This window comes from Stegastes partitus, unplaced genomic scaffold (assembly GCF_000690725.1).
Source record: "Stegastes partitus isolate 25-593 unplaced genomic scaffold, Stegastes_partitus-1.0.2 Scaffold182, whole genome shotgun sequence".
NCBI lineage: Eukaryota > Metazoa > Chordata > Actinopteri > Pomacentridae > Stegastes > Stegastes partitus.
The window spans coordinates 330,419-345,065 of NW_007577913.1; the positions used below are offsets into that span (position 1 = coordinate 330,419).

Genomic DNA, 14,647 nt, shown 5'->3' on the forward strand with positions numbered 1-14,647 from the left:
CCTACCATTACTCTGGCACAACAAGAATCTCACTTACGGTTGCCTTATAGTGCTTCTCTCTCCTACTGAGGCCAATAATGTGAGCTCACATTACAACATACAAATACGCTTGGGGAGGAAAAACTCCATTGTTGCCAAAGTCATAAATAACCATTCTGACGTAAGCTGCTTTGCAAACAATGCAACAAAACTGAATTATATATATATTAGTGTGTTTATCTCTGTCTCATTCATGGCCTGTGCATTATGCTGCAGCAGAGCTCAGTTGCTTACTAGAGTGTCATTACTGTAAGACGGAGCTGGATTAGCACTGATGAGTCAGGGTGCTTTGGGTTGTATGAGAGGACCACAAAAAGTAGTCATTTGTCACGGTGAGTTACTGCTGTAAAGAAGCTGCCAGTTCGCAGGCATTTACCACACGTGTCTTGTTTGGTTCTGGCCTCTATACAAGTAGTAGAACAGTTGGAACACAAATCTAAGAAGCTGTGGTTTGTGTACATTCTTTACTTGGACTGCATCAGTATTATGTACTAACAAAATAAGTGAACAATCATGAGTCTTGTCGCTGCTGTATTTGCATTTTTAAGGTAGGAGCTGAGTGTTTGCAAGGAGTTATGTGTTAGGTAAAGGAGCAACCTGTGCAAATTTTAGCTGCTCTTAGCACATCAGTGGCATTGACTGGTTAAAGACTATAAAATGGAATATCAGTACACACTGACCAGCAGGCTAAAAGTTTACAGTTCTGTTTGAAAATGTTCCATAAAAAGATACGTGACACGCTTCACATGTAGGTCGACGAGCTTTTCTTATGTCTGTCTAGTGGACATTTGAAAAGAATTGTATTTCACGTCTGCATCTGCCAGTGGGCCATCGTGATAATGATGTTTTAATTCCACTACAGGAAGTACCTGATGTTCTCTGCCATTAGGTGGGAAAACGTGCATATATTGGGATCTGCATTCAGCCAAAATGAGCTGGAAAACATTGGCATATTGGCAAAAATCCACTATAGTGTGTCCCTAGTTAAAGCCCATTAGCTTCAAGTATCGCTCTGTAAATAGAGGTTGTGGTGTTAACAAACTGTAAACGGTTTCCATGCTGCCGGGGTTGTAGTGTAAGTCATGCTTTGGCTGCAAGAATGAGGATGTTTGCAAATGTTGATTTATCTAGCATTCATACATTTTATGAATAAGGTGAAACACAGCAGCAGGTGAGTGGGGCTAAAACAAGGGTGAGCTTCAGGTGTGAGTGAGTGTGGCAAGGACAGGGAGTAAAGGGTTGTTTTTCTGTCTGAACCCAAAATTGTGAGTGGATATAAATAATTGAAAACCTCACACACATGCAAAATAGTTTGTTTTTTTTCTTCCACAAAAAATTGAATTTGAATTGAATACATGCAGCTATGTTCTGGCTCGGGAAGCAATGTGTCACATCGCAAAGTGGAATGTGAAGAAAAATTAAATTAAACGCATCGTGCTACAACTTATTTGCTCCTTGATTTAAAAACAGTTTTTATTTTCTTTCACTAATCTCCAAGAGAGGTCTGCCTCACGGTAAAATTCAGCATCAGTTTTATAGAAATATTTCAGCTACAGGAAAGATGACCCCTATCCCCCATAAAAGGTTCTCTGTCAGCAGTGTCTTCTAATTGTTGCCTGGAAACGAAGCGACACAAATAGTTTCTTTAATCATTTAAATTAGCACCAAAAACCACCACAAATAGTTGTTCAATTTATCTTTTGAACATACCTATGTTAATTCATATATACAAAAAACATGTTTTTTTCCAGTATCTGACAGCCGTAGTTCTGGCTACATGATTTAATCAACATTCTTGACTGTTCCAAAATAAAAGAGGCAGAACTAAAGCTCCGTGCTGCTGGTAAAGCTATCCCTGCAATGAGAATGTATTATGTTTCAGAACCAACTGGTAACCAATATGCCATCTTTTGACCCGACCTTTAGAGGCTCAAACACCCCGACACCATCCTGATCATTATAGTGATCACTTACCATATATTAAGACTATCCATCCATCCATTATCTATACACCGCTTAATCCTCACTAGGGTCGCGGGGGACTGGAGCCTAACCGAGCCGACTTAGGGCGAAGGCAGGGGACAGGTCACCAGTCTATCACAGGGCTACACTTAGAGACAGACAACCAAGCACACTCACATTCACACCTACGGACAATTTAGAATCACCAATTAACCTCAACATGTTTTTGGACTGTGTGGGAGGAAGCCAGAGAACCCAGAGAGAACCCACGCTGCACGGGGAGAACATGCAAACTCCACGCAGAAAGATTCCGGTGCCCCCACCGGGACGCGAACCGGCAACCTTCTTGCTGCAAGGCAACAATGCTAACCAACTGCGCCACCTTGCAGCCCTATATTAAGACTAATTTCATTTAAAAAAAGAAAATAATAATAAATAGTGAAACAAGTTGTTGCCACATTTTGTAAACTTACAGGAATCCTAGTATGTCACAATCTAGCAAGTTTGGAAATGTACTCATGTGCTGGCTGATAAATCATGTGCTGCTGTGGCCACTGACATCAATACGTTTTATGTGGAATGACTAAGCTGGATGGAATAGAACAAACCAACAAGTAATTATTTTCCATGTAGCCCCTGTTGGGAATTTTGTTTGCTGCAGCTGTTTACAGCAACCACATGAAGGCTGTCTTGCTCCATTGCTCCTAAACAACAGCTGCAGGGCAATAACTCTGCGCTCCAAAGACTCCACCTCAAAATCTACACGTTGGACGTTGATTATTTGTTAATTGATTGATTGAGGCAGTCGCTCAGACTATGGGCAGTCCCCTTGTTAAAATAACCATGGGAATGTTCAAAATCCCAAGTAGGTAAATTCGGAGTTCAGTGGTTGCTATTTAAGTTACACTGTATTTCAATTTTAAATGCTTTGGATAGTTAAGTAGGTTGTCAGTGTTTGTGTGGCCAAGAGCATTGTGGGGTTTTTCTGGCAATGGGCCACCATGACGGAGACTTCTGTAGCAGTTAATGGCTTTTGGTGGCTGAGCCCATCTTAATCTGGGAAGCATTCGTGTAGCAAGTGGTGCCTTGGAGTCAGGGAATGCTTATGAAACTGTGTCTTTGTATAAATCAATGAGGGCCTGTTCTGTTGAAGTAATTTAACTGTTTAATGTACTGCATGGATCAACATATGTGGCTTTTATTTAATCTTTTCCTCAAATTTCTGATTTAAGTGAGCTGGTTTTGTAGCAAACAGGAAATGTCTGTGATTTAAAAACGGCCATATTAACATGTGGAGAAACTTGACTGTGTTTAGTCTGTTTTAACAGCTAGTCATCTATTATTGATTGATGGAAGTTGTTTAAAATGTACATCCCTAATCTGCACTATATACAGTATTTTCAATCTTCTGAATAGCACACAAATGTACTTTCTCACCACTAATGCTTCGTTAACTTATTGCTCAAGCTGTGCACCAATCAGGGTTGGCTTTCACACTTATTCCGACAGGCCTGTTTAGTGTAAGCTGAGGATGTACAGTAGTGTAGCTGCACACGACTTTATCGGTTGGTCATGTCATCCTGCTGACAGTCTTTGCCTCCAACCTGACTTTTAATGAAGTGAAAAGCTGCAGGCCCCCCCCAGTTTGTCTGGAGCGACCCTGTTCTGAGGCGCTCATTTAATAGGGTAAATAAGTGCCTTCCTGCACATCTAACAATCTCCTCCAGAGGGCACAATCGTTATATTTCCCTTATCTGCTTGTTACTGCTCCCCAAAACCTTCAGGTCAATCCAATTAGGAGGAAGTTAGGTAAGTGGGTGTAATTAGCCTTTTGCTTTGGGTGTCTAATGACGCTCAGTTCAAACTCTCGTCATTAAAGTCCTGTACCTGGGCCATAATTAAGCTGTGAATACATTAAAAAAAAAGAGGTGACTATGCCAGATGGACTTAATTACTGCTCAGCCAATCAAGGGCTGTCTTAATGAGGGTGATGGTCATTGGAGTACAGGCACCAGATGAGTGCTATCAATCAGCCTGCACTGAGACGGTTGAATTTGATCCAAATTCAAAGTTACCCCCACAATACCTCGCCACGCACACACACACACACACACACAAACATCATCAATAGTTGTAAAGTTAGACAGCGGTGTACCTGAGGAGAGCTACCGAGGAAACCCTTTCAATTGCAGCGTAATTTAGCATTCTCTTTGATAAGATGCTGTATCATGCTCCGTAATAACCCAATACGTCTGCAAAGGCAGAATAAAAGATTTCTTGGAAGTTGGGTGAAATCAGTTCACTCGGAATTTCACAAAAAACAAACCTGGGTTGTCGAAAATACCCCTCGGTTGATGACGATGAACAAAATAATCTTTGCTAACGAGATACTCTACGGTATGAGAGGTTAGAACGACTGATGAAAGAAAGAAAAATAAAAAGAGAATATTTTTAACTATTAAATCAACCTTCCATTGATTCCACGAGGCTCTAAAGTGGCATAAAGGAGGAACTGTAATCCAGCGAGATGGACAGTCATACACGCTGAGACTGAGAGAGAGATAGCGACAACCCGCCCATCGATCCATGTCTGGAGGGAAAAGGGGGGAGGTTGAGGCGAGGTGCGCTTAAGACTCCGAAAAACCTGCAGGCTTAAATCTGATCTAAACCACATTTGTCACTTTTCTGCAGACTTGGGCTCGATATTTATGGCTTTGAGAATGGGCCTCTCTTCTGATTCGTTTTGGTAGCAGCCATCCAAATTGCCTTCCCAGAGATGCAGGAGAGCCAGGAAGGGTGTAATGGCCCTCTGTCATTTCGGAAATGGCTCTTCTCAAATTGGCCCGCGCTCACTTTTCCCCTCCCTTGCACACACATTTAAGCCAAATCTGAGTTTGGTCTCGCACTTCACCTTCAAACTCGCTTGAATCTAGATACGACACTACCTCTATATTGTCCTTTAGCTTGTCACGGCGTACAACAGTTGCCCGTGTGTTTTCATTTATACAGACATAATGTTGTATGAACGGTTTGAAATACTTCTTCTTCCCGCCCCCACAGGGTCACTCGTGGACAAGTTCGGTGACTACAAGTACCTTTTCTTCATGTGCGGCTCGGTGATCGTGACTGGCGGCCTCTTTCTCTTCGTCATGAACGTCTACAACTACCGCATGCTGGCTAAAGAGAAGAGAGCGAAAAACAGGGAGCGGAACCAAAGTACCGCAGAGAACCAGGACCAGGGGAACGTCTCGGAGGCGGAAATGGAGCAAACTGAGATGAACGGAGCCCAGCAGGACGTGGAGAACGCAGAAACACCGATTGAAATGTGATTCCTCTCTTTAGCGGGAACGTACTTGTAGGTGTTTGTGGATGGTAACGCAGCGGACTTGTAGCTTACTTAGAGTCATTTTAATTCAGTGTTTTTTCTCCCTTTCGGTTAGCAGTCTTTAGTATTTGATTAAAGGTAGAGTCAGCAATACTAATCCTGCATGTCCTGTTCAAGCTCATGCACAGGAAAATAGGAAAAGGAAGGTGAGATGGAAGGAGATGAAAAGTCTGGCCATGCCATTTTAACAGACTAAGTAGGTTAAATATCAACAATCTTTATTCAGAATTGTAGACTGCACCTTTAATTTTCAAACCGTCTAACCAGCAAGACACACGCTGCAGCCTGGGAGCCGTTTTGCCAGGTTGTACAGCTATGATTTGAGCGAACTGCTAATCTCTTGTTAACATGCTCACAATAACAATTGTAAACATGCAGATTTTTAATAATTTTACTGTATTCACCTTATTTAAAGATGCTCACATTTACTAATCAGTAGCAAATATGAAATACAGCTGAGGCTGGTGGACATTTCAAGTAGAACAAATCAAAGTTTTGACCTGCTGATGGTGATGATGGACAGTTAAAGAAAATGTGAGGTCATAAATTTGGCTTAGTTATACGTTTAAAAAGTTAAGCTGTCTTTTGTGTGCATTTGTTTACGCTGCTTAGGAAGGAATTGTTACAGTTGGCTAAGCTGCTGGTGAAAAATGTGAAGATGTCAAGACGTTTCAGTAGATGAAAGGTCAATGGATCACCAAAGTCAGTCGAAGTTATACTTTGGGGAAAGTGAATGCCAGATTTATTTTTATTTTATTTTATTTTATTTTATTTTATTTTATTGTGATCCATCCAATAGTTGTTGAGATATTCAACTCTGGACCAAAGTGGTACACGGAGGCTAACTATCGTTTCTCAAACCAAAAAAAATGTGAAACGTTTGCAGGTTCCAGCTTCTCAGGTATGCTTTTTTTTTGTTTGATGATGATTCATCCTTTGGTTTTGGGCAGCAAAACAAGCAATATCAAACAGCAACATTCTTTCAACATTCTGAAGCAAATTCTGATCAGCATTTTTCTTCATTTTTTGTCTTTATGTCCTAAATGAATACTTCATTAATTAAAACAAACCGGCTACTCTGTAGCTGCCACCCTCCTTCACTCATTCAACCATCCACTCAGTAAGTCTGTCTGTCTGCCCTTTACTCTTCAGTACTGCTGAACAGTGTGTGTTGCTTTATATGTATGATCGGATGTATTTTCATGTTTGTTTGCACTGCGTTACTGTGAACAACTGCGCTTGTCTTTCTTGGGATGTGTCGGCACAATTACAGCCAATCCTGAAAGGTGCACAGTGTCAGTGGACGAGAGTGAATGTTTGCAGAGTAACTTCTTTGTTTCATGTGATCATGAACAAACTACATCTGCTGTTCTGTTTTTGTTTGTTTTTTCTTTTTTTGTGTGTGATTTCTACCCCTCCTGGACACATTTAAACAGTCTATGGAAGCATTACTGGTAATGTGATGAAGCTCAGGGGACTGTCTGGGGATATTTTGCACTTGCAGTGTTTACATTAAAAACTGGCAATAGTTCTGAAATACTGCATCTGCAAGAACAAAAATGTATTTCACGTTAATTCACTGTGAATGAGGCCTGTAGTGTAGAAACAGGAACAAAGCCTGTTACTGATGATGGATACTGACTCGTGACCAAGCTGTAATCCACAGCCACTAATACTGTCCTTGTAAACTTTTGTCAGTATTTATTAAATTTGAACTTTCGTGTTAAAACACATACAAACCGCTGCGTGTTCCGCAGTAACGTAATCATTTTGTGTTGACATTTAGCAATGACATTTGTTATTTGGACAAGAATGGATTCGTTTGCACTGTTGATTGATTTGTTGCTGCGTGTATTTGCTCATGTGAGTGGTGGGACTGAGCAGTAAAAAAAAAAGTGTATTACAAACAATCCAAAGTGTCGCTTAGAATTATATTTGAAGGAAAAGGCAGCTTTTTGGATTCAGTGTTCTAGAGAACTCTACGACCACTGAGGTTATTGATAACCCAATTGTTATCCATAATAAAACCCACATAATTTCCATGTTTTTATTGTATTAGGATCATTTTTTGTAATATCTCTAAAAGCATCTTTTACCAATCATGTCAGATATTTTATACCTTCAACTGCATTCGATTTAACTTCCTTCATCCTGTATCGTGGACACATGAAGGTGCGTTTTTTTACATTCCACATTCATCCAGCAAGGTAAATGACACTTTGACACATGAGAAATGCCATCAAATCGAGATCCAGCGTGCAGCTTCCCAGCGTTGGTGGCTGTGTCCAATTTTTCACGACAATTAGAAGACTGGGGAACAAGTTTGGAAATGTCAGCAGCTTAAGGGCGTGAGCACCTAATGAAGCAAGGCCCGGATGTTCCAGGCTAGTGCTCCGAGCTGCATGCAGCCTCATACACATCAGCAAATCAGTGGGCCAATAAATTAGAAATGCACAGGCAAGCACACATACACACACATTTTTATTTTTTTTTGCTATCTCCTGTCCCTTTGCTGAGTATTATGCAAGGTCTTTGGACATGACAAGGTGGGAAGTTACCCCAGAGACGGAGCTGTGGGCGCTGCGGCCGGGAATCTGTTTGTCATTATTATATTCCCTCTCACCTCCTGTTCCCCTCTGGCCTTCCGACCCTCCTCCACAGGCCGCCCTTGCCACAATGTTTGTTCCTGCAGAGCCCCATGACTGTTGTCCTCCGTGCTCAGTGGTAAAAAAGACTCCCGGGTCTCCTGGGGAGGGTCTCGGAGGTGGCCGGGTGACTCGGCAATGCTGGTTGAAAAGTACCGTAGAGCAAATAAAAATCGACAATCGTGAATAACGTGCCTTCAGGATGATATTCTGCTTTACTGTGCAGTGATTTCTATTACTGCAATGTTATGGGGTTATACTCTCGATAAACACGACTCTTATGTACACTTTTTCCTCCTAAAGTAAAGTAAAGAAAGCCTTCTTGGTTAATACTATATAGAACTAATGTAAAAAAAAAAAATCCCACATGACCCACTTAGAATCAGCTGATTGTTCTTTGCACAATAACTTTATTGTATTTAATGAAGCCACACAAGATGTGACCCTCATTCTGCAAATAGTTTTGTTTATGGCCTATTAAAGTACATAATGTGTGTTTTGAACCTCATGACTTTGTAGTAAAAGGATACGGCAACATGACATTTTCAGGGCTGAAAAACACATCTGAGCTCTAATTTTACATCCACTTCAGATGAACTCTTGTTTTTGTCCAGTACATTTTTTTCTTTCCCTGTAACCAACCTTGAGCATAACTGTCAAGGGGCATAGTTTCTGTGGTTTCTGTACTAAAACTGCATGAGTCAAATGTTTAAGACACTGTTTCTGTGGATGTGTTATCTCTGAATTCATGAGAAAACTATCAAATGTGCATTTTGGGTAAACTTTTAAGGGTCATATCAGCATGTAGAAGAGGCGGTTGGTCAGAAGAAGCAAATGAAAGCTTTCATTTTTATCTCCAGTTTGATACCACACTCATCTTCTATCCACGATTCCTTCTGTGTCGAAATAATTTCCCAATAAGGACATATTTTGAGTATAACAGTATTTGATATTTTGGATTTCAGCACTGTGCTAAAGTCACCTCAGTATGTTTATAGATGATCTGCTGATGCTGCTGAAAAACTTCATCTAACTGTAAAACAGCTTGAAACACACTGAGTGGCACCTGTGTCTGTAAATTAACAAAGCGAGCTCCTAAACAGGAAGAGAAGCGGCGATAGAGTGCCTGTTTCTTACTCATCTCTTAATGAGGACTACAATTAGAATGTATCACTGTGTTCTAACTCTAATTGACAGCTCTCAGTTAACTGTCAGTTCTCGTTAAACAAGTCGCTGGCTCGGGAGTGCGTGATTGTAATTGGGTATCACTCTTCATAAAAGTGTCCTGCCCGCTCGCGCCGCATAACGCTCTACATAAACGCAGCCGGCGCAGACAAGAGACTGGTGTCTGGATGTTGATTATCAGCCCTTCTCCTGACCTTTGGATCGGCGCGAATCAGATCCCAGTTGTTTACAATAGGGGGCTGACCTGATGAATCTGGAGTGGTCTTACACAAGCAGAGAGTCGGAGACAAGCGGGAGAGAAAGAATGTGCTCCCGGAGGGCTCAAAGAGCACTGGCATCTATCAACAGAAGAAATTGAATGGGATGTTTCGGAGCAGCAGAGATTAGATAGACCCGGGGTGTTGAGCAAGCACAGGCTACCAATGTAATGCTTCCCTCGCCGGAGTGAGATCAAACTCACAGAACACAGTGAAGCAAGGACAAGCCTGCACACACACACAAATATATACGCAAACACACACACTCTGAGCTGCCTACAGTAGCCTTTAGGTTTGAGAAAGAGATGTTTGTTATTTGCTCAGGAAGTACACCGAGGGATGATGACACCAGAGATGTGCTGCTTCCACATTAGCCGCGTCTTCATTAGAGCCGGTAGATGTCAGATATCAGGTGAATTCTGTGATCAACATCCGAGCAGAAGTTAATCAAAACGGGCTTAAAGCTCGCTATATATAGCAGCTTTCATCAAATCAAGCACCGTTCAAAATGTCACCACGTGTTCCTGTTGGGGTGGTGGTATTTGTTTTGTAGTTGTTTAATTTATATAACGGGACCGAAAATTTTAACCTGGATGCAAAGAACCTTCTCTAAATGTTAGAAAAAATAAAATAAAATTCAGACACGGTACCCAGAAAGTAGAACTTTTAGATACTGACTCATTTATTTATTCATACAGCTCATCTGCCTTTAGAGGCCTTCTAACAAAAATATAACCAGAATGCGATTTGTCGTTTTGTGACAGAGGGATGATCCACTATGAGCATCCCTCTGCTCCCATATTCTCGATATTGTAGTTTTAGTGCGATTTCTGTCTGAGTGAATACATATTTTGCATGTTCTTTTGCTGGATGTGAACATTTAAATCATGCTTGTTTTCCAAAACCTACTGTAGTTTTGATAGTATCTCTAATTATTTAACTGCAGCAGTTGAGTGTAGTATAGTCACACTGAACCACACATCTAAGATCTGCTATCTTCATGTCTCCAATACAATATTTGGTTTTAGAGGTGGGGTGTATTTTCAGCAGCACATTCAACAGCCACTGAATGATCATAAAAATATTAAGGGAATATAATAGGACTACTATGGGCAGCAGTGTGTCTTTAAAACCCTCCTACAAGCTGCTTCTTGTCACTTTGATCATGAAGGTCAAGTCCCCGTTATGTATATAGCACATTTAAAGCAACAGCTGTTGAGCCAAAGTGCTTTCCAATACAGAAACAGGACTGGTGTTCTGAATTTACCGAACAAGTTTGCATATTGAGGTTAAGACCCAACAGTATTAATTATGATGTGAATTCTTCTGAGTGATTAAAATATTATTGTTTAAACCCTACAAAATGAAAATAATACTAATTTAGCAGACTAAATTAAATAGCAAGGTTCAGACCCTAGAAAATGAGTAATTGTTTAAAGTTACCTAAGTTAAAAATGAATGCGAAGACCCTAAATTATACACGGAAACCTCAACGAATCCCTATGAGAGAGCATCCTGGCAACAGTGGAGTGGAGAAGACGTCCAGTAGAACCGGGCTCAGGGAAGTCAGCCGTCTGCCTCGACCTGTCAGGGTGAGGCTAAAACAAATAAAAGATCATCCAACACTGGACAGCAACTGTGCAGCTTTAGATCCAGGAGCGCCTGCAGGGAGATACAGGTAGAGAGGACGAACTACAGAAGAAAGGAGGCACAAAGTTAAAGTTATATTAATGCACAGAGGAAGTGGAACATGTGAAGAGGCGGAACTACAAAAGCAAAAGAGAAAACTAAGTAAGATCAAGCAACCAGTCAATACAAAACAGAAGGAAGATTAAAAGAAACTAAGGGGTGACACAATTTGAGCAGCTTGATGATGAACTGAAGGTGATGGAGAAAAGATGAGCCTTTAATTTTTTATCTAATCTGACAAGATTTAGTGAAGAATGTGGTAAAATAACTGTTGCTTTTGGTATCAAATTGAGAGGAGTAAAAGCGATGAAGTCCAAACAGTTTTAAAACAATAGCAAAAATTGTAAACTCAGTTCTGTATTTCCCTGGTGACCAACGCAAAGAACCGGGGTGATGTTCTGTCTTTTCTTTGTGCGGGTCAAGAGCCACAAGTTAAAAGGTGGCACTACTTTATATACAGTGTGCTACAATATAGTATAGATTGAGTATTTATAGTATATGGTTCAGAGAATATTACAAATCCAAGGTGAAGCTGATCAAAAGGAGGTGCTGAGAGAGAGAGAGAGAAACAGAGAGAGAGAGAAAATGCACAATTACCGAGCCGTGTGCTGCTTCAGCACCAAGGACAGCGCCATGAATCCATCAATGCACAGTTCAGTTGGACCGCTGGTAGTTCAGGGCCAAGTTCAGGGTCACAGATTCTGATGTGCACAAACTTTAGTCTGAAAAAACAAAGGTCAGTGACTCACCACTAGACTAACCCCTCTGCCTCTGCACTCTCTCTGGCAGTATGTGATGGAGAGAGGAGGTGGCAGATCAACAAGGGAGATGCATTTTGGTTATTTTGCCAACAAGGAGGAAGGCATCTCCTCTTTCTCCCCCTAAAATCACCTACTGCTTATAATGTGTGAAGTAGTGGGCTTAGAAGATGCTACACTGTATCTGAGAAAGGAACTGATTTCTATTTTTTGCGCATATCTCCCAAATTTTGAACTACTTCTTTATGAGCTACTCTACCAAAAAAAAAAAAAAGTCCTTTAGTTTGAATGATGTTTGTAGATTTTCTGCAAAGTTTTTAGAATCATTTTTCAAACTCAGCATTTTACACTCAAAAAAAGAGTTTATTTGCAAAAACAGATCTCCATCTCGAAAACCCACTTTTTCATCATCTACCTGAGACAATATCTGCAAAAATAGAGTTATCTGTTCTTGCAAATGAACTCTTCAAATATTGTTTTAACACAGCAATAACAAATTAGTTTTTAGGAACAACTTTGCTCCCAAACATGTGACAATAAATCCTTAGGAAAAGGTTCACATGAGGACACGATGGCAAAGAGAAACTAAAACACCGAAAAACGTGGAGGAGCTGGCGCGAAAACAAAGAACGAAAGTGCAGGAAAAAGGGTTAGAGAAAGTAAAATGCGGGGCGTTTGCTACTTGGGGAGGGATAGCGAACCCCCTTTCCATCCATCATCCCTGTCTCTGTCCCGTCCACTGAGCAGAGGAGGTAATGAAAGTAATTTAATGTACATCTATAATTAATATGCTCTCTTTGGGCGGTGTGGTTAGGCCGAACGGGTGATGGAGTGTGTTTATTATGTGTGTGTGAGGGAGCTGGCATGACGGGGCACCGGGCCACTGACATGGTAATTCACTAGCCATCACTCCTGCAGCGCCGAGGTCAGATGGGTGCAGCTATATGGGGCACCGCCGGCTTCAGCGCTCCCGTAGGTACGCGTGGAAAGTGGGTTTTTGTTCTCTCCCGTCTCCTCTCTTTCTCTTTCCTCCTCTCCGAGTCTCCTGAAGAAAGGGGAGAAAGGAGGCTCAGCACGTAGCAGCGCCTCAGGCCAATGTTCTCCCTCTATGTGTCCCTCGCTTTCTCTCTTTCTTTCCCTTCCACGACTTTCCTTCTGTTGCCTTCCAGTTCACCACTCCCTCCTCTCTCTCTCTCACTCCTCTCCGGTCGGTTAGTAAACCCCCCCCATATCGCCCTGTCTGTCTGGCTCCACCACCTTCTCTTTATATCTCCTAATATTCACTCCCCCCTCCACGAAAATTCAGTGAATGCACTTCAGGAATTTCTTTTTTAAAGGCAGACTGCTTTGCACAAACACAGTTCAAACTCAACTGCCCTCAGTGCTGTCTCCTTTTGAAACTCCCTGCTCTTTGAATACCATCCGTTTGAAGAGAATGCCCTCTGCATTTCTTTTACACAGTCACTCAAGCATGCTCGCTCTCTCGCTTTTGCACACATACACAAACACGATGGGGCTCGTGTAGGAATATGCTCGTAATTGCACACGTGTGCAGGCATACACTGACTTGCATCAAAATACTCTTGCCTGCACACCTTGTACGTTGTATTCCAGCAGTGTCGAAGGTACAGAGACTGAAATTCTCTTCAACTTTCAGCTCCCTCATTTGATTTCCCTCTTTCTCAGGCTACACTTGTATGCACGGCCTCGCTCCGGCTACTGGCCACTCTCCAGTAAAGGTCTAATTCAGGTTAAACTACTTACATGCAGCTTTTAAATCCCAACAAAGGTTTGTTTTTTTTTATTTGAACAAAGCAGCTAACTGGCTGGTTTAATGAAATTACAAATAAACAAATTCCTAATTTAGCTGTAGCCGTATCGAGCCACGCAGATAGGTTTGGATTTGTTTGCGCAGGAGCTTGTCTTCCTACAGACAACATCAGCATTAGTGGATGGAATATGCTGCCAACAGGTTTGTAGGAAGTAAAATGAACAAAGTAAACTTCATTGATCGCAGACAGGGAAGTTTAAGCATCACTGCAGCCGATGTAGGACAACAGATGCACGGATAAGCAACTTTAAAACTTTAGAATACGATATACATTCAAAATTGTGCAACTCAAGCATGAAAAACTCAGAGACGAAGCATCAATTTCTATGATCACTACAATAAATAACTATTAAAATACAGTTAATGCAAAGACAGTATCTGAACACACTGCTGTTGCATTTTTAAAATATAATCTTTTGATGTTGTTCGCACCAAAAGCAATATTTCATTCACTTCTGCTTATTGTGTTTTGGTAGTGGCAGCAGAAATCTAGTCTTTAGTTATTGTTATTCAAGTATCATCTATGTGTTAGTGGCTTATTTCTCTCCCCAAAAGAGTATTAAAACACATCCCTGAGTGACACTATATGACATGTTGCTGTCATGGTGAAAACTTTAATTTTACTTGATCCCATGTACAACAGTTTGTGTTAGAAACACTCACGAGCACATTATAACGCTGCATCTAAAAAAAAGTCTCAAGCAAATATTATGTTCATACAAAGGAAATTACAAAACTTTTTCTTTTTTTAAATGAAAGATTATATTTGAGTTCTGTATCCGTTCAACAGGAGTGAGTGGACTTAACCCTTTAAAGGGCACTCATTGAAATACTTGGAAATTTAAAATTTCAACCGTAGGCTGCTGTTGGTGGATATTAGAGGACGTTTTGTCCTT

At 41.1% G+C, this 14,647-nt stretch overlaps 1 protein-coding gene across 1 annotated transcript in view; it reads left to right on the forward strand.

Moving 5' to 3' along the window:
- LOC103356075 (monocarboxylate transporter 2-like) overlaps positions 1-7,432 on the forward strand; it is a 16,331-nt gene extending 8,899 nt beyond the window's left edge. The window contains exon 4 of the mRNA XM_008280125.1: positions 5,062-7,432. Coding sequence (XP_008278347.1) covers positions 5,062-5,330 — 269 coding nt within the window. The 3' untranslated portion in view covers positions 5,331-7,432. The remainder of the gene's footprint in view (positions 1-5,061) is intronic.
- Positions 7,433-14,647: the final 7,215 nt, after the last annotated feature.